General features: G+C 36.2%; 1 protein-coding gene across 2 annotated transcripts in view; it reads right to left on the bottom strand.

The window, feature by feature from the left end:
- The window catches only part of LOC115430824 (inactive dipeptidyl peptidase 10-like), a 116080-nt gene that overhangs the window by 75698 nt on the left and 14664 nt on the right, over positions 1–25718 (bottom strand). For both annotated transcript variants that reach the window (XM_030151078.1, XM_030151068.1), the window contains exon 4: positions 1487–1581. In XM_030151078.1, coding sequence (XP_030006938.1) covers positions 1487–1581 — 95 coding nt within the window. The remainder of the gene's footprint in view (positions 1–1486; positions 1582–25718) is intronic.

The raw sequence follows: 25718 nt of genomic DNA, 5'->3' as shown, positions 1-25718 counted from the left end.
TTGTTCACTTTCCTTGCATAGTTTGATGATCCCCCCAAACTGACTCATATGCTCGTTTAATCCCCTTATGCAACCACTGAACATACAAGCTATAACAGCATGACATGGCATGAAACAATATTCGCTGATGCTAAGAGCAAAGTGGGAAAAGAGACATGTTTGTCCAAAAAGTGGAGCCTAAACAAGGTCAGAGAATGAGAATTAAAAGCAGCCAAAATCAAACACGAGCAATTTACGGTCCATTCACTGATTTGATTGCAAGGCAAACACTAATCTGAAAGTATTTTGCCAAAGCCCACGTCGGCTCTCTTCCTGCTGATTGTTGCCGAGGTGGGTTTAGGGTGAAGAGATTTAGTGACCTTAAAAACCAGAGCGTTTCTACACTACCCCGCTGAGCTGGACATTATCATATTCTGATTCTGCAGGTAAAAGAGTGAAGACGCCCCACTGGCAGCCCTGACCTGCTTCCTGCTGCCTCCTGGGATCCAATCACACCACTGATACTGTGTCTGAATCTGAAACTTTCCATTTCCCTCCAGTGGAAGAATATAGCATAGATTTGAGAGGGGGGAAAATGGAAAATTCATCCACATTCACTTAAATGATTTCATTAGGTACATTTTTCAAAGCTAAAGGATACTTCTAGAATGAAAACTTCACACTTAATTTTTTGTTGTGGATTTTTATAAATACTTACTGAGCAATGGTTTCTGGCTGAGTTAATTGTAACAGCTGAATTGTGACCATTTTTGACCTGACTGGCTGAAAAACGGATAAGCTGAGTTTCCTCAGTGGTTAGTAGAGCTGTGTTGTGAATATATATAAATATATCATTTGAGCGTCGTCATCGCAATGTACGCGTGCGCAATAGTCACATCGCAGATTCTGCAATGTAGGAGGCAAATGAACTCGACATGTTCTCATCCAATTTCAACCTGGGTACCTGACACACACTGCGCACAGCCATCCACCAATCAAAATCATTCTTAATAAGTTTGCCAAAGTAGACCACGCCCCCTGCACATCAAGTGAGTCGCTGGTAACAACACTGAAAAATGTGCAGCGAACAAGAGAAAATCACCAAAAACAAAGACTTCATTCCAAGAAGAAAAGCAATGTCAGTTCCCAGAATATTATCACTGATGACAGTTACATTTTATACTGAAATTGTAGGTTAAAAATTAATGCCATTACATGTTAAACTATTGATGCATGGAATCCACTACAATGGACAGCTGGGTATGATGCTACAGAAATAAGATATTAACGAAATCTAACTGGATATGTTTTATGTCAAAAATACCACTCGTTTATTAACAATTCATGAAATGCATGACAGGGTTAAAGGAGAGAATGTAACCACTATTCTCAGTTAAAACTGCTGCAAAACGTATTAAATTCTACAGCTTAGCGCCAATACAAATCAGAAAAATGATCACCAGAATGACACCAAAAGTATCATTGTGTCAAAAAAAGCAATACTTACAAATGTGCTGTTAGTCAGAAGGACTTGAGTCTCGTTCAAGGCAGCATTGAACTTTACAACATGACCGTCCTGGTTCCTGTACACCACATCTGAATCTGAGAAAGAAAACACACAAATAGTAAGAAACTGCTTGACACTACTGTATATCAGTTGTGGAATAGGGAACAAATGAAATGTACAGTCCATGTGATGAGTGGAGAATTGTTTTCTTTTCATTAAAGCATACAGTTTGGGACCCTGAATATTGTTAAGTAGTTCCATCTAATCATGGATCCATCAGCCTTGACAATTATCCATGTATTGTTCCACTGATCTGTAGGGAAAGAACATGTCTTTTAATGCAATTAGGATTTGGTCTGTCTGAGCGTCACATCATCAGTTGACTTGATATCTGGACATAGAGGGTCAAATTATTTCATGACGACATTTAGCTGTAGACTGTGGTGGCCCAGAAGTGCAACAACCCAAAAAATTATCCATATAAGAAAAAAAAAAAGAGAACAGCCCAGAAAATTATCCACTAGCCCAAAAAAATATCCACTATACAAAAAAAAAGAGAACAGCCCAAAAAAATATCCATATAAGAAAAAAAGAGAATGTCCCAAAAATTATCCACTGTAAGAGGAAAAAGAAAACAGGCCAAAAAATTATCCGCTATAAGAAAAAAAAAAAAAAACATCATCCATCTTTCAATTAAGGGGGCGCTGTTTACCCGAAAGGGCTGTTCTCTTCTTTTTTTCTTACAGTGGATGATTTTTTGGGCCATTGTCTTTTTTTCTTATAAGGGATAATTTTTTGGGCAAGTGGATAATTTTTTGGGCTGTCCTCTTTTTTTTTCTTACAGTGGAAAATTTTTTGGGCTGTTCTCTTTTAATTCTTACAGTGGAAAATTTTTTGGGCTTTTGCACCTCTGGGCCACCATAGTAGACTGTGGTGAAGTCAAATAAATAAAATAACTCCATCCATCCATCCATCCATCCACATTTTCATGAGCTGACAGAGACTTCAGTCCATTTAAAGTTAGCATTAGTCTGTTTTTCTATGCAAGGAAAATTCTTCTGTGTACTTACGGGTGTAAATTAATGCAACACTCATTCGTGATCAGACCTCAGTCAGGTGTCCTTTAAATGCCATCTACATCACAAAACACCTGTCTGACTAATTGGAAGTTTTCCTACAGTAACTACAGTAACTTAAATGACCCAGCAAAGCCTTCCACTACATCCACCACACAGTATTACTTTACATAATGTGCTGTGCCCACCATTACTGAAATCATGCCACAATGTGGGCCGATTAAAGAATATTTATTCAGTAATAGCAGATGCAAAGTTCCATAAATCATATGCTGTCATCTAGATAATGTACTCAGATAATGACTCTATTTAATTATGAGGTGGAAATCAGTCTAAGTAAATGATATCCATGACTCACAGTGGACATTCAGAGCCGTCTTGTACAGAGCGCCTTTATAAAGGGTCTTCTATAGACTGGTCCAATGTATATAACCAATGCATTTTAGGTCATATAAGTTGCTACAGATGTGATTTGTAGCTGAGTTTGATCTGACTGTTCAATTAAATGATATGAAAATGCAAATGTTATCATACACCTACTACTAGATCGCCCCCATATGGCCAACATGAAATCCAATTGGTTAACCCTTGATGCTCATGCAGCACAGATCCACGTTGCAGGTTTTCTATACTTCCCTATTATTTCATTCATATCAGGATTAGGACTCTGTTACAGTGGGACTACATAACTATGTTGTTATATTTTATGGACATTCAATTGTACAGTAATGATTGTTACAATATAAAAATTCAATTAAAAAACTTTGGAGAAAAAAAAAATAGGCCTCCCAAGATTGTCCTGAACATTCTGATCTAAATAATTCTGGTATTGAATTTAAGAATGTACGTAAAAATCAAGAAAACATCCTTGGAGCTCTGACGGTTAAATCAACAGGTCCATTTCCATTTATTTGAAGCTCCAGAGGCTGCACTGATGATTCTGAGCCTAAAGGCAGATTTATTGCTATCTTTATTTCAATCACGTAAATGACAATTTAAAAACAGAAATGCAAGTAAATGATAATCAAGAGAATGAGAACAAAACAAAACAGTAACTTAACACTGCAACGTCTTAAGCCTCAACATTTACATGAGTGAAAAGGAGTAGGAAGAAGTATAAATTCATCTAATCCTACCCCTTCAAACCTTCCATGCTTACTGAAAACAACACTCTCAAATTTATCAGCAATTTTGAAACATGTACATTTAGTAACTCATCCATATTACAACACATTTACCAACACATTGCAAAATTCATATCCAAATAATAAACAAGTACCTGATGGAGTTTATTTATCAATGTACCTCTGGAAAATCAATTCTTTATGCCTCTTTTTAAACACAGTCATACTGGCAATATGCTTTAGTTCTGCACTCAATCTGTTCCACAGTTTAACTCCCCTAACAGTGATACAGAAGCTTTTCAATGTTGTATGCACGCTTTTTACCTTTAGATTTAAATTTTCCCTTAAATTATAACCCCCCTCTCTTTCATAAGACATTTTTTGAATGCAATTTATTCCTTGCTTTGTATAGTGATTGAGCTGTTTTATTTCCCCCAAGTCAAAAAATTTTAGAGATTAATTTTACCCGACAGCACATGATGGCTGAAATATGATTGGACAAACACTCTAACATACACATACATATACAAGCAGTGACAAAGTGAAAAACTACGAAATAAAAGAGAACAGACTATTGGAAATAATTTACTACATTTCCATGAGACAAATATAAAAATGTAGGGTGTGAATGTAGGTCAGTGAATCTGGACCACCACTAGCTGGCTGCTTCTTTAACTTGAGCACATATTGATTTAAACCTGCAATATTTATTAGGCCTAATTTCCATACCCATTTTAAAATTAAATTTTTTGCCCATTATTGCTAATATCCACTCCTGATAATGAAAATGTAATTTACTAGCTATAATAATGCAAATTTAGCCTGATTCACACCAGTATGAATCTGTAAGCAGGTTGAAAACGCTGTATTATCTTAAATGCTAAGGCTAACCAAGCTAAACATCCTATTATTACTACATATGTTATTTATCTTGTATTATTGGAAAAAATATGTCTGAAAGCATGAACACCATCACCTTCTTCAAGAGAAAGAAGAAAGATCAGAGTGTCAGCATCACTTCACCCCTCCTTCCTTTGATTTCATTACACCGTGGGATTCGGAGTGTGTCAGTTCATTAGCCACCGCTGTGAACCCGGCCGTCTGTCCACTAGGGACATTTGGAATTCACAGCTCACCCGTATTCCCTGGTTAACAGGCATGTAACCACACACTCCTGGGCACGCCGCCGCTCCAGCCGTCCTGGATGTTTTAAGTCATATGGCTCCATGTATGAGACCTGCTGTCACATTAATTCACCTGCTGGGTGAGATTTGAAATGTCAGCAGGTACAAGAGGGTGGTTTTAAACAAAGGCCGCATCTCCTGCAGACAGCCCATGTTCATGAAATATGTTCAGTAATGTATATACTAATGATCGTTTCCAACACTGGAGGGTAGAGCACGGCAAAGCATGAGCAATACTGTTAAGAAGAAACTCCCATTCACTGTTTAACCGGGTTTAACTTATCTTTTAGTGTTTGTTTATTTTAGCCTTTTTCAACTGTTGTGTTTGAGTTTGTATTATGTCTCTTCCTTCATTACAGTTTTTGTTGTGTTTCAGTTTGTGTTGCATCTCCATTGTTGTGTTTCAGTTTTTGTTGCATCTCGGTTGTGTTTTAGCTTTTGTTGCATCTCCTTATTCATAGTGTTTCAGTTTTTGTTGCATCTCCTACATTGTATTTTAGTTTTTCTTGCATCTCTTTCGTTGTATTTTAGTTTTTGTTGCATCTCCGTTGTGTTTTAGCTTTTGTTGCATCTCCTCATTCGTAATGTTTCAGTTTTTGTTGCGTCTCCTTCGTTGTGTTTTCACTTTTGTTGCGTTTCCGTTGTGTTTTAGCTCTTGCTGCATCTCCTCATTCATAGTGTTTCAGTTTTTGTTGCATCTCCTTTACTGTATTTTAGTTCTTGTTGCATCTCCTTCATTGTGTTATAGTTTTTGTTGTGTTTCCTTCGTTGTGTTTTAGCTTTTGTTGCATCTCCTTTGTTGTATTTTAGTTTTTGTTGCATCTCCTTTGTTGTGTTTTAGTTTTTGTTGCATCTTGTTTGTCCCTTTGGTTTGTCACACTATTTCTCCTGCATGTTTCTTCCAACTAAATAAGTCATTAACTGTAAGTATTGGTCAGATTATATTGACTTGTCCATCATTACACTGAATATACACTTTACTGTTTTACATCATACTTACTGTCTTTCAGATCTAGGTTACATTACATATTCACCTCAGATTTAACAGATACATGGATCAGACAAACAGACCAGTTAGCATCTCTGTCTATAATCCTCTATGCCCACTGTAAAACATTTAAGTGTAAAACTCAATTATTAATCTGTTTTCTCCTCCTACAACAGAGTGCTATTTTACTGCAGAAAATGCCCGATTCTCATGTTAAAGTCGATCTGCTCCTTCATTTTCCGAGCCTCCTCATCAGACTGGCGGTCCGACGCTGCCTCCGCGCTGATAGAATCCTCAAATCCATTTGGGGTGAAATCTGTGGCTGGAAATCACCCGCCGCTGCATGAATAAGACAGCTTTCAGGCTCGATGTACATCAATTAGGAAGTGTAAAAACGTAAATCAGCATGCAGTGCTCATGTGGAGCTCCTTATGTATCCTAATAAGACACATTGATCACACTGCAGCACAGCGTTAAATACTTAAATGAAGAGGATGAGGTATGTAGGAGGAGGTTTTTCTTTAAATCTGTTTGGTTTGCTTTCACACTGCAGTTTGGGAGTTCAAGCAAAACAACTTTGCAGGACATACCTACATCTTTTCATTACACTGTACACTGTAAGACCAGATAAGTTGAGTTTACTTAAAAAATTTGAGGAAACTGGTTGCCTTAAAAAAATCAAGTAATGAGTAATGAAAACTTGAGTGTATTAAACTTAAATGCTTGATTTGAATGGAATTGCTATTTTAAGTACAACACACTAAATGCCAAGTTAATTTAACTTAAAATTTGTTGCAGTGTCAATTGCTTTGTATAATCATTAGACTTAATATCGTCAGTTCATTGTACTCAATTCCAAGTGGATTTAAATTAAAATCTTTTGCAATATAAATTGCTTTGTATAATTATTCCACTTAATATATTGTAGCATGGATGGAAGTTAGGCAGGAAGTTAGCTCAATGCAATTTGCCAGTACAGGAAGTGCTTTTAATTTGGCAAGGAAATAAGATTTACATTGAGCAAGAACTATTTTAGATGAACAGGAAAGCCATTGTTGGGCCTATTGCTCTCACTCATGGTGCAGCTCTACAAAAATACAAAAACAAACACAAAAAGGCCAATAAACATTACCATACACACATTAAGTCAACATTAACACTAACACCCCAACCCCGCTGAACCCCTGCACAGAAAAATAACCCATTTTCAACAACATGCCCAATTCCCACAATGAAATGCGGATATAAAAAGGTGTGGTCATGACTAAAACTTAGTGATTTAAATCCATTCAACTTAAACTTTTTTGTACTTTCGACTATGTTATACAAATTACTAGAATATATTTAACATTTTATAGCAATGTAGTAAAACTGAAATCATTTAAATACATTGTAATTACAGCATTTTAGTAAATACAAAGTCCGGGCTTACTGTGCAGTGTAATGTCTCCTTGTATGTTTCATTGCTTGGTTTAAAGTCAGCCATGTTTCTGATGTCAACACGGCTCACTGTGTTTGTTTTTCTTATCTTTTATTAAATGCTGGCAAAAACCTTGGCAAACCTCCCACAACTATTCCCATATCTGATCCTTTCACGGAACCATGCTTCAGTTTGACATCATCTTTTTGCTGGAAACGACACGAGGCACAACAAGACAAAAACCACACGAAAGATGCAACACTTTGAAAAGACCTAAAAGATGCAACAAGACACGAAAATGGCGTAAAAGATGCAACAAGATAAAAACTCTGATAAAAACGACATATAAGACACGAGTCAAAATGACTTGATCAATAAAATAAGATGTAGGGGTGCTGTAAAAGATGTAACAAGATGAAACCAAGTAAAAGATGCAACTAGTCGAAAACTAAAAGAAGCAAGAAGATGCAAAAAGAACGCAAAAGACACAGACACAAAAGATGCAACAGGAGGTGAAAACAACATAACGCACACAAAATGACTATTACGTGACTCCAGCAGTGACATAAAGGATGCAAGAAGACGAAAAGACACAAGACGTAATGTAACAATGATGAACAATACAACAAGATGCATCAAGGTGAGAAAATGACATAAAAGACACAATGTCAAAGATGCAAAAGACACTAAAACAACACAAAAGATACAGCAAGACAAAAGAAATGAAAAGACAAGAGGAAAAATAAGTAAAGATGACATAAGAGCAGCAACAAAATATGAAACCGACAAGATGTAAAGAAGCAACAAGACAAAGGCAATGTCAAAAATGCAACAAGACAAAATGACTTGATGTGAAAATAACAATGAAAAGTACATGTAACAAGATGAAACTGATCGAAGGTAAGATGTAAAAACTACAAAAACTCCACATCAGAGTGTAGTTATTGATAGATTTGGGCAGATACCTATTAGAATAGTTTGTCTTCACATTATATTAATATGATGTGAGGTTCAGTTGACTTGAATACCACTTTAAAACATATATTACATTTACCACTGTATTTTTTTTACACTAGTTCTACTGGAGGACAGAGTCTGTAGAGTTCTCTGCTGATATTTCTGCTCTTTTTTTTTTTGGCAATAGCTGCATCTGCGCAAACCTTTATGCGTCATTAAGAGAAGATTTGTAAAGACTGACTCAGGACATGTTACGGGAAAGACAATTATTCTCCTTCGTGCTCTTTAGTTTCGTGTCTCCGCATGATGACAAACTGACTTTACATATTACATCATTGTGACCGTTGCGTTACACATATTGTTTTATTCATATAGGGCACTGCTAAAGATGCAGCGTATTGTTTGCACAAACCTCATTAACAATCACGTACGACAAGCCAAGCAGCATAAAGCACTCAAGCATGATGTTCTCTGATTGGCCGCACACATACACACACACATGCACACACACACAAACACACACTTGGATTCTTATGTAAGCTGAGTGTTTTCTTCATCCACAGCCTAATCAGATAAAAGCAAGCTCCACTTTGCATTAAACATACACAATGTAAACAACGACTACATTGATGATTAATTCATATACATTGCAGCATTGCCCTCATAAACGGAAAAATGTCAAACTCTATGTAACAGATTAAACCATTTCCAGTGAAAGGCGATTATGTGGTTCCCGTGGTAACATCACAAATCACTGTAGCATCTATAATGCTGATGATGATGCAAGAAAATCATTAATAAGTACACACAGTGGTATGGAATACAGATTATTTACACTGCACCCCATCAAAGCCTGCAGCGACTCCACACTATGGGAGTTAATTTTTCTAGTTTTGTTGATTTTCTGTTTGCCTTTAGTGCCAACACTGCGCTATAATTACCAGAGATGCTCCGTCAGTCTGCTGGGTTATAGTTTCTTTGTTTGTTTAAGCGCTCTCACTGCTAACGCCAACAACCTTGTTTCTTTTCCCATTTACTTCGAATACATCGGGGGTTTGCTTTCATCAGATTGGGTTATGTAAATGCTTAATCCAATTTCCAAGTTTCTCTCCGGTTGGAAGAAGTCGGTTCTATCTGCACACGTTTTTCCGCACACACAAGGGTAAGATTATGGGATGTGATGGGTTTTCCAAGAGGGACACGAACATGGGAGGAGCAAGACAAACTGAGAGATTGTCCAAAGGCTCAAACAAATGAGATGGTTCCACTCAATGGAATCCACGAACACTTGTGTTGTTGTGTGTTTCCAGTTTGACATTTCACAATAGATTCAACCACTTTGCTTGCTCTGGTCAGGTGAGTCCAACTGGTACTAACCCTTAAAGACCCAAACATCCACCATCAACAAAACCATCAACTGATCTGAAATGTTTAATATCTGTTGATCCACTAATCCTATCAATACATGGAAATAATTGGTGTAAAATACAGTTCGTCATCTTTTCATGGTCATCAGATATGACCCATTAGGACGTTCAGAGGCTCCAAAGTGAACATGGAAACACTGTCATTTTCCACAACATTGATTCACCAATAAAACCAATGGAGTCTGATAAATGACTTTGAATAGACACACTCATTTTAACAACATATTTTACTGCAAATGTAATTTTTTTCTTTAGTTTTCTCTGTTTCTGATATCCTAACCCTTAACTTTAATCCAAGCTTTTATGAACATCTATATGATCTGCAAATTAAATGCAGGAAAATACCAGATTTTTACATAAAAATGCAAAATACTGAGCATAATATCAGAATAAATGGTGATAAATCACTTAAGAAAGTTTAAAAGTAGATAAAAATGTAATTTGGGAACTGCCACAAAGGTAGCACTGGGTCTTCATGGGGTAAAAACCCTTAAATCTTTTTGTCACAACTTCCAAATGATTTTTTTTTCTTTTAAAAGTGATTTTATTATATTATTCTCTGCATTTTGGATTTTTCAGTGAAAATCATGTATTTTCCTACATTTAATTCACTGACCATGCAGATGTTCATAAAAGCTCAGAGTAAATTCAAAGGTTATTAGATCAAATCCGAAAAAAATTGCAAAAAATTTGACTTTATCAACAAAATATATTATTGACTGAACATCAAAACAAGCCTCTACAACCACTGTCATTTGTCAAACTACATTGGTTTTACCTGTGTTTCGATCTGCTACTATATGTGTGAGCTATGTGCTAATGCTAATGTTAATGCTAGGTACTGTGTGTATGTATTAAGATGGGTAAAATGCAGAGTTTCTACCATGAAGATAACCTTTAACCTTTCTGGATAAAAAAATAAATAAATACAAATAAAAAGATTGACTCATGGTAGCAACTGGATCCCTTTAGCCCAGCCACTTTGTCACTTGGTAGAATTGAGTCATGTGGTCCAAGAGGCATCTCAGCTTTTGCCACTCACAAAACTCAACATCCTGACATACTGGAGAAATTCTGATTTCAGTTTTGAACTCACTGTACATGACTTAGCAAAAACATGTGTTCAGAAAACCGACCTGTTGGTATTTACAGTTTTAATTTGCTCTGCTATTTGAAAACTTCACAAATTTCTGATTTATTCCATTTCATTCATTTCCCTTGAATTACTGTATTCATGTTGGCAGTGCTTCCATATTCAACATTTCTACACACACTCCTTTCTTAGTATTCCTTTTCACCCCTTTTGCTTTTGAGCCAGGCGCATTTATAAAGCCTTGCAAAATGAATGACGCAAAAAGAAAAAACGGCCTTTTATTACATTGTAAATTAAAACATTCCATATATTATCTAGTACCAACACACAGAATCTAATCTACGACATGACAGGATCTGTACTTGAAGACATTATTTATTTATTTGCGTTCATCACTCATCTGCGTTCTCCTCTGTGTGGTCAGAAAGACCGATGTGGGCGTTGATGTGTTTGATTGATTTGCTTTGGTTTCCCCATGAAATATTATCTTAATGATATTCAGCTTGGGTTTTGCGGCTGCTGACCTCAAGGAGCAGGCATTCTTACATGTTCGTGTTTGGATTATTTTGTTCAGAGTGCTTGGACGTGCCTCTGACAGCCTGGGGGTATCATAAATTCGCCGCCTCTTGCTGTGTTTAAGTCAATTTATCAACAGCCTGGTGCTTCTTGAAGTACTATTATAAGAGATGTGATGTAAGTGTCCCTGGTGCTATTAAATTAGGGTGAGCTACTATTGGAGCCTCGGCTCAGACGAGAGGAAATGAGTTGGGGTTGTCAAGGAAGCAATTTCCATTACAGACATGTTTGAATTACACCCACAATGCCAGGAGCAGGACCAGCAGTAAATTCAGCGCCCAGACCCCACTGGTCTATATGGACTCAGCTACCATCACATGCGGTCCAAATGTTAGATTTACTGCACACAAACATGCCAGCCGGTAATTTCCCAGCTCCGTCATCAATCTCAACAAAACAGCTTATAGGACCGCTGACCCTGTTGGACTGAAAAAGTCATTAAGGTATCTTTCAGAACAAAATACTTCTTTTGTGCTGCAGGTGATGTTATGTTAACATGTCGCATGTCAGTTCGGACGACTGCAGTGGCTAATCGATGAATAGCAGATTGACAAATAATGTTCACCAGCAAATGCTTCCATTATTCTAACATTGTTTTGATGATTATTGCAAAAAAAAAAAAAAGGTACTATTATAATTAGATTTGGACAAGAAGTCGACCAATCGTAGACCTTTAATGGATGATATAATGGTAACTGTTTGTAATGGAAAAAAGACAACAATTGAAATATCAACCAATAGAGGTATCGAAATTTCTCAGTTCAAAGATGCAATGTGGACTTCTACATGGACAAATCAATAATAGAGTGCAGTCTATCTAAAAATTTGACTAAACTGATGTTCATCACTGATTTTTTTTGTCTGGGCTACACAATGAAGTTCTAAAGTTACATCTCTATGTTGCCTTCTTGCATTGAATTGTAGGTTACCTTCATGCTAATATTACTTATGTGCTGACAATGTGGAGAATGGAGGCGGTAGGTGGTAAACAACACACTTATCATGTGAAAAGTGGACATTATGGATTTTACAAACGACAAAATGGACAAAATGGACATGGATGCATGTATACTATTAAGGATCACACTTTTTAATTTTATTGTACAATGTACAATGACAATATAGATATATCTTATTTTATATATTCTATTCTATTCTATATTCTAAGACAAATGCTGTTTGTAAAAGCTGCTTCAGAAAAATGACAGACTTTGGGAATGAAATTAATCAAATTTTCTCCGTTACCGGTTTTCAGCCCGAGATGACAACTACGACCATAAACACGCAAAGTCCAGCTAAGCAGAAATACAACTGAGGACGCGCTGTTAACTTTTCTGTCCAACTACGTAAGCTTTAAGAAAGCCAACCACCGCCATGGCCGAGGATTCACAGCCTTATTCAGTCGCAAAATACCTTGGATTTCAACACTATTGGTATACACTTTTACTTTATAGAAACAGCTAGCGTTAAAACTGCACTGTGCAACAAAACCACAGTCCGGGTAATGGAATATAATGAATCATGTGTCCTTTCTTAGAGCTGCTATGTGAAAACAAACTGTATTTTCACAGATTAAAACTATACTTGTAATGTGCCATCAGCAGATTGATTTATATTTTGTTTTTGTAGTGTTCTGTGCAGGGGTGCCTGAAGCAGATGCCACTGTAGAACAATGCAGCTGTCGATTAACAGACAGTTGTAGTTTGATTGTTAAAAATTGTAAATGGAGTTCTAACATTTACCTCTTTGTATTAACTGATAGAAACGTAGGTACATGGTACTGCCAAAATGCAACTTGAATCATCGGTAAGTATATCGGAATCACACCAAAGCATGAGGCCAGTGATGATTTACAAAAAGAATTGACACTGTCATAAGGAAAATTATATTGGAAAATATGTTAGAGTTTATTAGATGCTAGAAAATTATACATATCAAAGTCAAAGTAATGATTGATTAAACTGATAAATCAAATAAATTACTATCACCGAACAAGTCAAAGCAATTAATCAACAACCAGGAACTGAATATCAAACTAACTACAAAAGTATCTGACGATTCTTGGTGTTCTTTTTATTATTTTTTTAGCTATTTTCCATAAAACTTAGCAGTTTCCACTTAAGTAACCTCATATTATGACTCAAACCAAACAGGCTGTCTTTATTTTATATTGTTGCCAGATAGGAAATGCAGTCGGATGAAATTAATTTTGTCAAAGATTACTCGCCAACCTTGTTACAATATGGTAACATGGGTTGATCTATGAGGAAGATTAGAAAGTCCGTCTTTAGATCCTTTGTGAACATTCTAGTCACGGACGTTGCTAAATTGGGACAATCCTGAGAAAGAGGTGGTTGGAGATAGCAGAACAATATAGTTAAAAAGCTAAAAGTAGAGCAAAAGAACAAATAAAAAGCTGTGATTATTTTGGTTCTTTTTATTTTGATCCTGACTCTATAACCACAACCATTACCATGTATTTGTTACCGTAACCATGACAACGACAACATGAGTTTCTTATTTTAGTCATTTCCAATCCTTTTCCCAACCAATGTATTTTTATGCCTAAGCCATAGCACTGTCAAAGCCTAAATCCAACAGCTATATCATTTTATGTTCACACTTTTCTTTACTTCTGCAAATTTTGTGCATTTATGATGTTTTCAAAGTGACTGGAAATAAAGAGTTTATTGCATTGTTCAAGTATGACAACATGCAGGAGATGATGTGGGGCTTTTTCAGATTTTTGCCACAATTGTACAGTCGATGTCAAAGAAAAAAACTGAAAGAACAAGGTTAAGCATTTGTGCTGTGAACAAAACTGATCGCCCAATCACATAACATGGAATAGATGCTGCATCACAAAAACAATGGCACACCTGTTGCTTGTGTCTGCATCTTCCTTGTATTTTGTTTATGACAAAGAACGAAAAAATAAATGACAAAGACAATGAATTGAAGGACAATGTGTGGAGCTGCATTGCCAAACAACCAGGCTGTGATGATGGAGAGGAGCTTATGTAACATTAATGTCATATTAATCAAATAGAAGAGGCAGTCTGAGCATAAAAAAGCACAAGACAACCCAAAAGCGTACGTACCAGAGCACTTATACGAGACAGCCATGTGTTAAATCAATAATATTTTCAGAAGAATGAGCTGGCACAAATTTATTCCAGCTTTTTATTACTTCTGTGCCATGTATTTGTCACATTCCCCGTGTGAAAAGGCCTTTAATATGATGTTGAGCTCAAACTGACCTCTAGGAACAAAAGCAAGAGAGTGCAATTTATCACACAGAAAAAAAACATATTTAAGCTTCAGTCAAAAAAGTAAAAAAAAAAAACAAAAAAAAAACACTATTACTTATCAGAGTATTTCATTACCACGGTATTTTCAGTTTACACTTATCACTCATCTTATATTATAACGCAATGTTATCATGAATGAGGGCGTTTGATAATTTGGCATTAAATTATATGAGGAATAAATGCATGACTTCCGCTATAACATAACAGTGTCGAGATAGTCTGCTCAAAATAATTCTGTGCAATAAACCGTGCAATAATCAACGCAACCTGTGGCATGATCAGCATGTGCACAGCTGTAAATTGTATATAGCTTTTTTGATTTTATGTTAGTCTTTATTTTGATTTTGCACTTCTTTTGTTCTTGTGTGCTTTTATACTTTGCTGCTGTAAACTTGGAATTTCCCCTTGTGGGACTAATAAAGGCTTATCTTATCTAATCTTATCTTATCTTATCTTATCTTATCTTATCTTATAGTGTGGCAGTTATCTATTGTTTTGTATTTATTTATTGCTGCTCCTTCTTCTACAGAGCCTTATTACCAATTAACTACCACAATTTATTAGACATTTTTTAACAGTTGACTATACATTTACTAGTAATTAATCCTTTTAGCAGAACAGTGGTATAATTAAATGTAGAAGTAAAATGTTTAAAGTATCTAAGAGTCTAAAAATAAACATATTTAATAACACTAATAGTGCCATTAACACATTGTGTAATTATGTTACCAAGAAGTGTTTTATAAGGGCCTTAATATCCATAAACTAACATTTTATTAAGTATTTACAAGTACTTAATCATGCACTTACTAGCAATTATGTGTTTTTGCAGAATAATGTCCAATTAAAGTTACACAACGAGCCTTAAAATATCTTATAATCTAATGGTAAACATGTTTATAATGCTATTATTAACATGTATGGTGTAATTAACACATAATAATGTCACTGAGGAAGGGTTTTTAATTGTGTTATCGCCATGCCTCCATGTATTTATTTGCGCTGTTGGTTTTGTTTTCTGTTGTAAAACTGTGTACCAGTGCCCGATAAGTTTGTCCTTGTTATTTGATGGAGTTTATTAACCTTTTGCAGGGTAATTTTGCACAGGAATGACAAGTTGTGCATGCTGCATGACGCCAACTGGCCGAGCCTCATATTTAGATTTGGCCTTAGAGTCAAATGTGTGTCCCCACCTGTCCTCACAAGCACACCATCATACATTATTAGTGTGTGTGTGTTAGAGGCCATCCCAACCTGGGCCCATAATGAGAAGCCACAGGCCTCAGGACTAGTCATTAGTATTATCTCCCTGTGGAAGGGAAGGACGCGGCAGGCGGTGGATCTCTGTTTCATATCCAGAGAAGGAAGGCCATCTCTCACTGTCGCCCTCCCTCCCTCTGCACCGTTAGGCCTCCCCCCTCCACCTCTGTCCTTCTGTCACTCCCAGCAAGTCTCCACAAAAGGCGTCACCGATATATTTAGTCGTCTGTTTTGTTTTTTTTTTTCTGTTAAAGCAATAATTTGGCTGTCACACTGTCAAACGACTGCTGGGATTTTGATTCAGTCTTGGCTTTTTTCAGTTTTTTAGTTATAGCCGCTGTTTACTCCCCCCCCCACACACACACATACACATACATACATATACACACACACACTCTTTGAGCTCCAATACCTAGCAACACGTGACATTCTCAGAGTTCGGCGCTTGAACGGCGGCGAAAGCAAGCAGCAGATGTGTCGGAAAAGGGCACTCGCTGCTGTGTGACACAATCAGCCCTCGGTCATAGATCAAGGTTGTGCAGCGGCACCTCCAGCAGAGTGGATCTGATGTAAGCAACGGAGGAACATGTGATGAGGAGGTGTTGTGGCCTGGAGGAAGACTGGGGAGGAGAAAGGTCAGTGAACTGAAAAGGAGCGGTGTGATGGCGGAAACACTTATCCCACTGTGGGGTTGTGACATTCTGTCTCTCGATAGCTTCTTGTAAATTTCACGAAAGATAAATAATCCCTTTTCTATCAGATTCCCACGAACTTTTATTACAAAGAAGCTTACTTACATGAGTAAAAGAATTCCTGGTAATCTACGTGGAAATGTATTCAAATGAGGCTCAGTCGTTTCAAGTCGGCGAATGCTCGAAGTCCAGCTGAATTTCTTTTGAGCGTATTCAGCATACCTTCAACGAGGTCCAGGCCGTTTTGAGGTAATTTCTTGAATATGCACTTTAACATATATGTTAAAGTTTTTCAGATATTTTCAGTTATTCAGATGGACAGTTTATTCTGTTTATTTTGAATATGCAACAAAACAAAGTAATCCAACTTTAGTCCTTAGAAATAAAACTGACTGCAAGAAAACAAGAAAACTTGTACATATTTGTAAAAACAAAATATGAATTCATTTGCATATTCGAAAAGTAGTGGGAGGAAGTACGAATATGCTCAAAAGAGTGTGTTCATTTGGAAAATGGAGCAAAAAAGAGGTCGTATTCAGCAAATACATTCAACAAGGTCCAGGCTTATTATCCACAGTGAATTTGGGTGGACTAAAATTCCACTAGTCTTCATGGTATTTGGCCAGTATGTTAATTCAGAGCGGCGCCCTCTGGTGGACTGATCACCAAACGCTCATTCCAACGCAATGGAGGCATAGTATAAGACAGTGTCGTTTACACCATTTGAAACATCTGCATCTGTTTTTGTACGTACATAACATAAATGCACCTTAATGCTAATCATTGTGTTTATACATGAGTTGGCACGATTGTTATCAACTAAAAATGTATGTGTTAACATTTAGCAACAGCTAAACTTACTTAGCATTGTTTAGCAAGTAAGCAGTGTTTTAATAAGTACACAGTAACTTTCATCCCCTGTTCTGATCCAAATATGGTCACTTCACAAGGGCAACTGAAAAAATGCCAAAAACAGCCATCCATGAACTAACGGGCGACATCACACCTATGCTAAAACACAGGAGACACACTTGGAAATTGTATTGGGAATCGATATTGGATATGTACTTTTAATTTTTAGTCTGGCCCAAGTTCTAGTCATTAACAGATGGCAACAAGCCTCTAGGCAGCAGGTGTAATATATATCAGCTTCACTTTTAGGAAGCTGTTCATTATTTACACACTACCCGTGTAGAAACCAAAGTAAAGATGACTCACCATTGCTCCATGATTTGGATCTATTTTATTATCTATTGAAGTTAAGATAAATTGTTGAACAAAGTCAACACATTTCAGTTGAACAATTGTGTTATATTGAGATCATTTTAATGACTACACTGTTTTGCAAGTATCAGATTAGCTAAATCCTCCTCTATCTCTACTGTTCTTAATGTTAGATATAATAGTGTATTCAATTTAGCATTTTTTAAAAACTCCGGAATCAGCAATTATAGCAAAACATCTGTAATCAGTGCATGTGACGATCAAAAAGAGGTAATTCTCACTGAAAAATATACATTAGCTTTGTGTTTTGGCATTAAAATTAAATAAAAAGACAATAAAGCCTTTCATTGGGTGATTTTCGTGAGCAAATCTGGAATTATTTGAAAGCATGCAGTGTGTTATCGTTGTTATTTTGTTTTATTTTTGCTTTATGATGGAGTGGAGCATGCTTGACCCTGTGCCACTGTCGGCCACCATGCTGTGAATCATCCTGATTCAACTTGACACTGTGAGGCCATCTGTGTTTACTGGGCAGGTCAGCAGGTACCTCTTCAATTAGTCTGTTTACATTGGTTTAAAAGAACATGACGATGGGAGAAAAAAAAAAAATGATCGACTGGAATCAACAGCACATAGATTATAAAACCCTCATTCAAGGTTGAACCAAAGCCTCACTTTAGATGAGGTAAGAGGAGGTCTTTGGGTACGAAGCATTGACAGCATCATGGTCATGTCCTTGTTCACTTTGACGTGGTGTGTTCTCAGTCCAAACCTCTTACAATCCTACTGCCTTGGTCACACAAATTTTGATTCAAGACAAGAATGGCTTTGAAACAGCACTTAGATCATCATGCAGGGCCATAAAGGGTGTAACTGAAATCTATCATAGCTTTTTTACATGTGAAGTATTTTTTTTTATTAATTTAGGAGATGTTGACGTTACAAAATTAACACAGTAAAAATCTCACCAAAACTACAACAATATTGGCTGATTGCTTAAAGGGGTCATATTTTGCTGTACCCACTTTTATTAGTCTTTGGTTCATTTATTTGCGTATTTGGACCCTAATAGTTCATAAAGTTTGTATTTGAACCCTCCAGGTGCAAGAAAGCTATCTTTATATTCATTTTGGCAAAAATCGAGTGGATTTCTACAACCTGTTTCATTTCCTTCTTAATTTGTTACGTTTTATGACTAGTTACGTCATGAAATTTGTACATATAAGGTCAAGACTTCCTACGAACATTTCTCTGAGTACACCATAATTGTTTATCAGCAGCAGGGGTTGTACTCCATACTGAAAATATGTCCAAACTTTGCCTACCTAAACTGTTCAGTTGTTGGTTGTATTAACGAACTCAAGTGGCTGAATGGGAAAAAGTAGCCTAGCCAACAACCTGGAGGGGGAGGGGCAGCAAGTGGCTCATGTGCATTTAAAGAGCCAGCACTCAAAATGATCTTTCTCCTGTCATTAGTCAGAAATAGTGTTGAAGATGGACCTGTGGAGTTGAATTAATGAAGAATTCAGACCCAAGCATAGCATTTACAGTTTATGTAGACCACAGGGAAATGTTTTAAAATGCACAATTCCATTTAAAAAAGCAAAATATCACTCCTTTAAGGTGGGTAAAGTGACCAGTTTATGCTTAACTAGGAAAAATATGGTGATATAGCCACATATTCATTACTGGGAGGGGTTTTAGATGAATCTGGTTAAATAACAAACCTGACAGTGCATATATTTTATTTTGGCCCTAATCGCATCCTTTTTCCCAATGATAACAAAGGTGCTTTTCATTTTAACCCTCAAAGACCTAAACAGCCAATGTGGACAAAACGTATCTACTGATCTAAAATGTTCAGTAAGTTCTGAACCACTAATTCTATCAACACATGTAAATAACTGAGATAAAATGCAATTTGTCATCTTTTCATAGTCATCAAATTTGGATTTTCAGAGACTCCGTAGAGAACGTGGAAACACAGTTATCTCTTCTGAAACATTGATTCACTAGTAAAACCCATGTAGTTTGATAAAAAAAAAATGGTGGCTGCATGTGCTTGTTTCATGTTCATTTAATCATATATTTAGCTGGAAAAGTTACTTTTTCTTCAGTTTGCTCTTGATGTAATAACCTTTGAATCTTCTCTGAACATCTACATGATAAGTAAAATTAATATAGGAACATTTTCACTGAAAAAAATGCAAACTAGAGGGATAAATGGTGATAAATCACTTAGGAAAGGCTAAATATAGCAGTACAAAAGTAGTAGTAGCTCTTTAAGAATAAAACTAAGCCGTAGATGTGACAAATACAATAATTGTAACAGATAATTGTAGCATTATCTGTGGTATTACGTTTTTTTCCTATTCATTCTTCCTTGGCCGAGCAAATCCGCAAAGACTCATTTACTCTCATTTTCTGAGTCAATTGCAGTTGACTTAATTTATTCTGAAATTCATGGACAAGGACATGTTGATTGAAAGCCCATCCATATTAATTTTACCAGACTTAATGATTGATGTTTTTGCTTGAGCAATGATAAATCAATGACGAATTGATTAAAAAATTGTCAGAAGGTACTCTAGTCTTGCACCAATCATGGGTGTATTCTCTTTTCAAATTCACAGCATTAATCCAAACATGCACAGAGTGGTATTAAAAGATGGGACATCAGACACTAGCTGATTAGCATGCTAAGAGCAGATATTTCCACAATACAAAAATCGAAGTCAAAACTAACACACAAGGATAATAACTTCAGTTGATTTTTAAAAGTTTTTAAGCTTCTGTATGTCCAACTTTGTGTCAGAGTCTGTTTTGTCATTAAGTCTGTCATTCTCACCTAACGGTTATAGGTTACCAGCATCTGTGATATCAGTGTGCAGGATGTTCATACTGTGAAATGAGTTATTTTATTGTTTCCCTTCTGCTCTTCTACAGTAGCAACAATGTGCAACACTAGCTACCATTAACTAGATAGCTACAAATGGCCTTGGCTAACATCAATAAACAGCTGGAATGGTGTTGAAAGCGCACAAGCACAAAAAGAATCTGACAAACAAGTAGTGGTGAAACTGCTACAGAAACTGATTGACAACTCCTCTACATTCCAAATGCTACACTAGTCGGTTTTCCACTGACCCTCAAATTGTGCAAATATAACTTGCGCATAAAAATTTAAAATTTTAACTGAATGGAAAAATGACAATTTCGCCAAAACTCTCGTTTTTCAATTAAAAGTTTTTGCGCTGGCAAGAGGTGGTTTTTCAGACGTAGCTCAATTGGTATATCACACAAAACTGCAATGGGAAGACCTTTTTTCGCAACGAGAAAAAAAGAAAAAACAAAAAAAAAACAAACAAAAAAAAACGGATGTTGATGGACATTACAACAAGTGAAGAAGAATTTCAAAAGAAACATGGTGCGGTATGTGTGGACACACCAGGGAACCGAATCGTTTTTTTTATTTAGTACGGGATAGAGGGGTAATATATAATTATCATGAATATATCTGTAAATCAACATTATATTTACGTTCGTCACCATGTTTGTGGAATGGCTTCTCCTGTCATCTCGCGATAATACATAAACAAATCATCACATTTGTGATTTAATGGAAAAACTGACATTATGCACTTCTGTTTTTTCAACATTTAGTAAATATCAATGCATTTTTGCACATATGTCCAATGGAAAAGTGACTAATGATGCAATGTTTTAAAAGTGTTCAATCCGTATAATTCATTAAATCTTTGTCAACATTTACAGTTTTCTCTTGTATGATCAGCAGTATTTGTAGAAATTCCATTTTTGACTGAACACTGACAGTGGAAAACTTTCTTTCTGTAAAGTTACCGTGTTGAATCCTAACAGCAGACGGCAGTTAGACAGTTAGCTGCTGCTTTAACAGACTGTGATCTGAGGGAATAAATGGCTTTAATATACAGTATATGGGATTATTACAGGCCACCTCTCCACACTGATGAATGTGCTGAATGTTTGGAGCTCATAATGAAACCTCAGGTGGAGAGATTCTCATTTCCTACTAATGCACTTCCCACGGTGCTTTCAGATTTTAAACCAGAGCTCTCCAACGCTGCTTTCCTTTCTCTGCTGGTAGGAGGATCATTCCTTATGGGGTCAAATGAATACATCTTATTTACTTATGTCAGCTTCAGTACCACTCAGCACTGTCCCTCAGTTTAAAATGATGGGTGTAAATTTTAATCCCAAATTATTCCTAATGTTTACTGTTTTTTCCTTTGCTTTATCAGAGCTAATGCTGTAGTACTCAAAAACTGGCCTCGAGCCTGGTCTAAGGATCACTTTTCTGAGATGCAATCATTTTATTCAATGTTATGTTAGACCTGTCAAGACCAGTGCACTGAGGACAATTAAACTGTAAGCTAACAAAGCTAGTTAGCTAAAATAACTAGCTTCCCTGTACCAAAGCATTAAATAAAAAAAATTAAGTTAATATGAGACAGATTTATGAGTCAGTTATGTGTGTGTGTGTGTGTGTGTGTGTGTATATATATATATATATATATATATATATATATATATATATATATATACTGAGTATTTCAGGGTACAAGCTTTGGTGGGTGTTGTGTTATTTTTAACTTCGCAAACACCTAATTTACTTACCAAATATAAGCAATATAACTAATGTTAACATTGTTTTGTGTTGTTTGATGGAAAACTTGCTGCTTCAAAAATTTGCTGCAAGAAATAATTTGACTAATTTGTATAGCAAATCTTTTGGTGAAGAAGCTGTGTTGGTCTAGATGAGACATAAGCTAAATTTGCAATAAAAATTGTTGATGTAAAGTAAAACACAAAGAATCCACCCCTAATGATACTCAACATGTGAATCCTACAGTGTAATGCTTCCTGAGATGACAGGGATATGTAAAACTTTCAGCAGTAACACTAACGAAGCCAGCTAGCTAATGGTAACAATCTGCTTCTGTAAATGTGTACAGAAAACTCTTCAAACATAACCCAAAGAGATTTAGCAAATGTATACACCCTCAATGTTTCTAGTTTCATTTGTTCAGTAGGTATCTGCCAGTTTAAGTGGGGGTTCAAGCTAGATAATTTTGTTGGCACATATTGTGGGATGTAGTTAATGCAGTGTTAGCTTGGTGGCTAACTGTTGCACATAATTTAGTGGAGCGATGCTACACCAATATCATACATCTTACAATAACGGCAGTATTGATCCCATCGTATCACTGGTTGCTAGCCCTCGTATGAATGCCCATGATCTTAACCAGGTCTCAGTCCCACTTAGAACTCGATCTTGTCCTGGTCTTGGTATACTCTGGACTCTGCTTGCTTCTCCATTCTAATGTTGCAACTCCACAGGTCTTCTCCAAGGAAACATGCCTTTAACAGTCATTTATTGTCATTTCAAATAGACGTTTGTTAAAAATAATCTATGCAATAGCTGCATCATCTGTCTGTTATTTCGTACTAATGAAACGCTGTACTTGAGTATGCATTTGGTCATTTAACATTACAAATACAACTTGAGATTGAGGAAAAGTTGTATTAATAAGGTCCTACTCCTGCTGCCTTCGTGTCACCTTTTAATCATTTTTCACACCTCCTTCACATATTCATGGTTTAATCGCCAAAAAAGACTGTCAAAGATACACAGACATATCCTCTGTCATAGCCTCCTCTGTCCTGGAACCTAAGTCCAACTCCTTTAGGAAATTGATACATCATACAATTGAGCATTGAGGAGCTGAGGAATCCAGGAGTTGATAAATAAGATATTGAGAAGAGCTTTTCGTCTTAGTTAAGGTCTTGACAACAACATTATTATTGTAATTTTATGGACCTTTAAAATGGCTGAAGGTAACTTTTTAACTGCAAAAGAAAATCAATATCAAGATTTAATGGTAGTTTTATTTTCAATTAGAAGAGCTTCAGTTTAGTGACTTTCCATTGTGCGTCCTCAGCAGCTGTCGATTTGGTTTGTGAGCATCTGCAGGTGACAGGAAGTAGCTAGACCGTCCCAGCTGTTCCTTCCATCTGAAAACTGCTGTCCTATTTCAGAGATGAATGTAATATACCTGCCCAGACGAACTCAGTCATTGTCCCTCAAACTCTGGGACAACCCTCACCTATGCACCGTCTCGTCAAAGTCACAGCGTCCCGTTCTCTGTTACATCATCACCATTTGTTCCTCACAATGTCACATTGTCATCACCTCCTGGTTTCTTCCAGAGCTACAACAGCCTCACCACCACCTCTCCTCATCACAGATATTTTCCTGTGATTTATGATCAAAATCTGACAAGACACTAGCATTACACAACACTATAATTTCATCTGAAACTGAAATGTGAAAGTTGTATTAGTAATTTTTCTGGCTCATTTAACAGGACTTTTAAAGACAAGAACTGACTTAATCTGCAGTAGAAAAGAGAGAAAGGGAGAAGCATAACTTAAAACCTGATTCACACTTCATTCAATAAAAGAAAATGCTAGCTTACCATTTCCTTGAGGAAGTAGGAAATGGGATCTGTGGCTTCGGGTCAAACAGAGAGGATGAAAATAGCTAACTGTGAGCCCATCCAGACAATATGTGTCCCACTGAGAGTGTTATGTCTTCAGAAAACTGTTCACCACAGGTTAGTTTTTTGATGTTGAAATCATCAGCGGCTGGTTTTCTTTTGATTTGATGAAGCATAAATGTTGTAGGTGTTTTTGTTTTTTGTTTTTTTTACTTACTTTTTCTTAGATTTTCTTTTTTAACAGTACAATACAATGTATACATTTAAATACATTTCAATAAGTTTATTTTCCTTTTTCTTAGCTGTATGTGTATTTTTACAAACCTCCACAGGCAATATAGGATGGAAATTAAAGAAAATAATAGCAATCACAGCAAATAAATAGATGATGTCCACTCCAAAAATAAGGATATAGGTATAATTCCTGGTCAGCATGGGGTTTTGCATCACTAATAAGTATTATTATTGCAGCAATAAAGGTAACGTTAGGTTCCCATCTTTTAGTAAAGGTGGCTTTCTGAAGCCTTAGTGAAAATGTGATCTGCTCTATTTGATAAATATCCCAAACTTTTTGAATCCATGTATTATATGAGGGAGGTTCTGGTTTCATTTGACTGATGGTTATAGACTTCAAGGCGGCAGAGAATAGAATATTCAAGAGGTATTTATCTGCCTTCTATCCAGATCTTCAGTTATGTTGTAGGTGTTTTTATAACAAGAATACCATCATGATTCCAGTCCAAATTAACTGTGTCTGGGGTGTACTAACTTCTTATTTGCATGCATTATATTCATCTGTAAAATATATGGGCAACACAGCAACAGTGAGTCATTAGCTTGCTATATGCCACTAGCTTTATTTAGCAAAAATGTAAAGCGAAGTTAAGGCAAGCTTTAAAATGTCATGACACAGAAAAGGCGAATTGTGTGCATTTCCATTATGGGGCCATGCTACAAATGACCAAAACAGTAAGAACAGTACCTGAGGCAGCCACAATTCCATCTGTGTTACCATGGTAACGCTACACAACGCTTGTAGCAATGTACACATTCTATATATCCACATAATCAGCTAAAAGCTTAACAAAACCAATACTAGGAAAACAGAACACAACCCAACAAGAAGCACTTAAATGGACAAATATCTAAAACAATAAATAATTTAATAAAACAATAGAAAATGAGCCAAACTTTGCAGCGTTAAACTAATGCTAAGCAGATCCAACGGTTCAAGAATTATTTATCTACCGATAAAACTCACTGAACGAGACAAAGAAGAGCAAAAATAAAGGTCACATTATGACGCAATAAATATGAATTTTGTCTTACCTTTGCTGTTTTCTAATCATAACTTGGTTTTA

The sequence above is a fragment of the Sphaeramia orbicularis genome, chromosome 2 (genome assembly GCF_902148855.1).
Source record: "Sphaeramia orbicularis chromosome 2, fSphaOr1.1, whole genome shotgun sequence".
Taxonomy (NCBI): domain Eukaryota; kingdom Metazoa; phylum Chordata; class Actinopteri; order Kurtiformes; family Apogonidae; genus Sphaeramia; species Sphaeramia orbicularis.
This window is presented reverse-complemented; position numbering and strand designations above follow the sequence as displayed.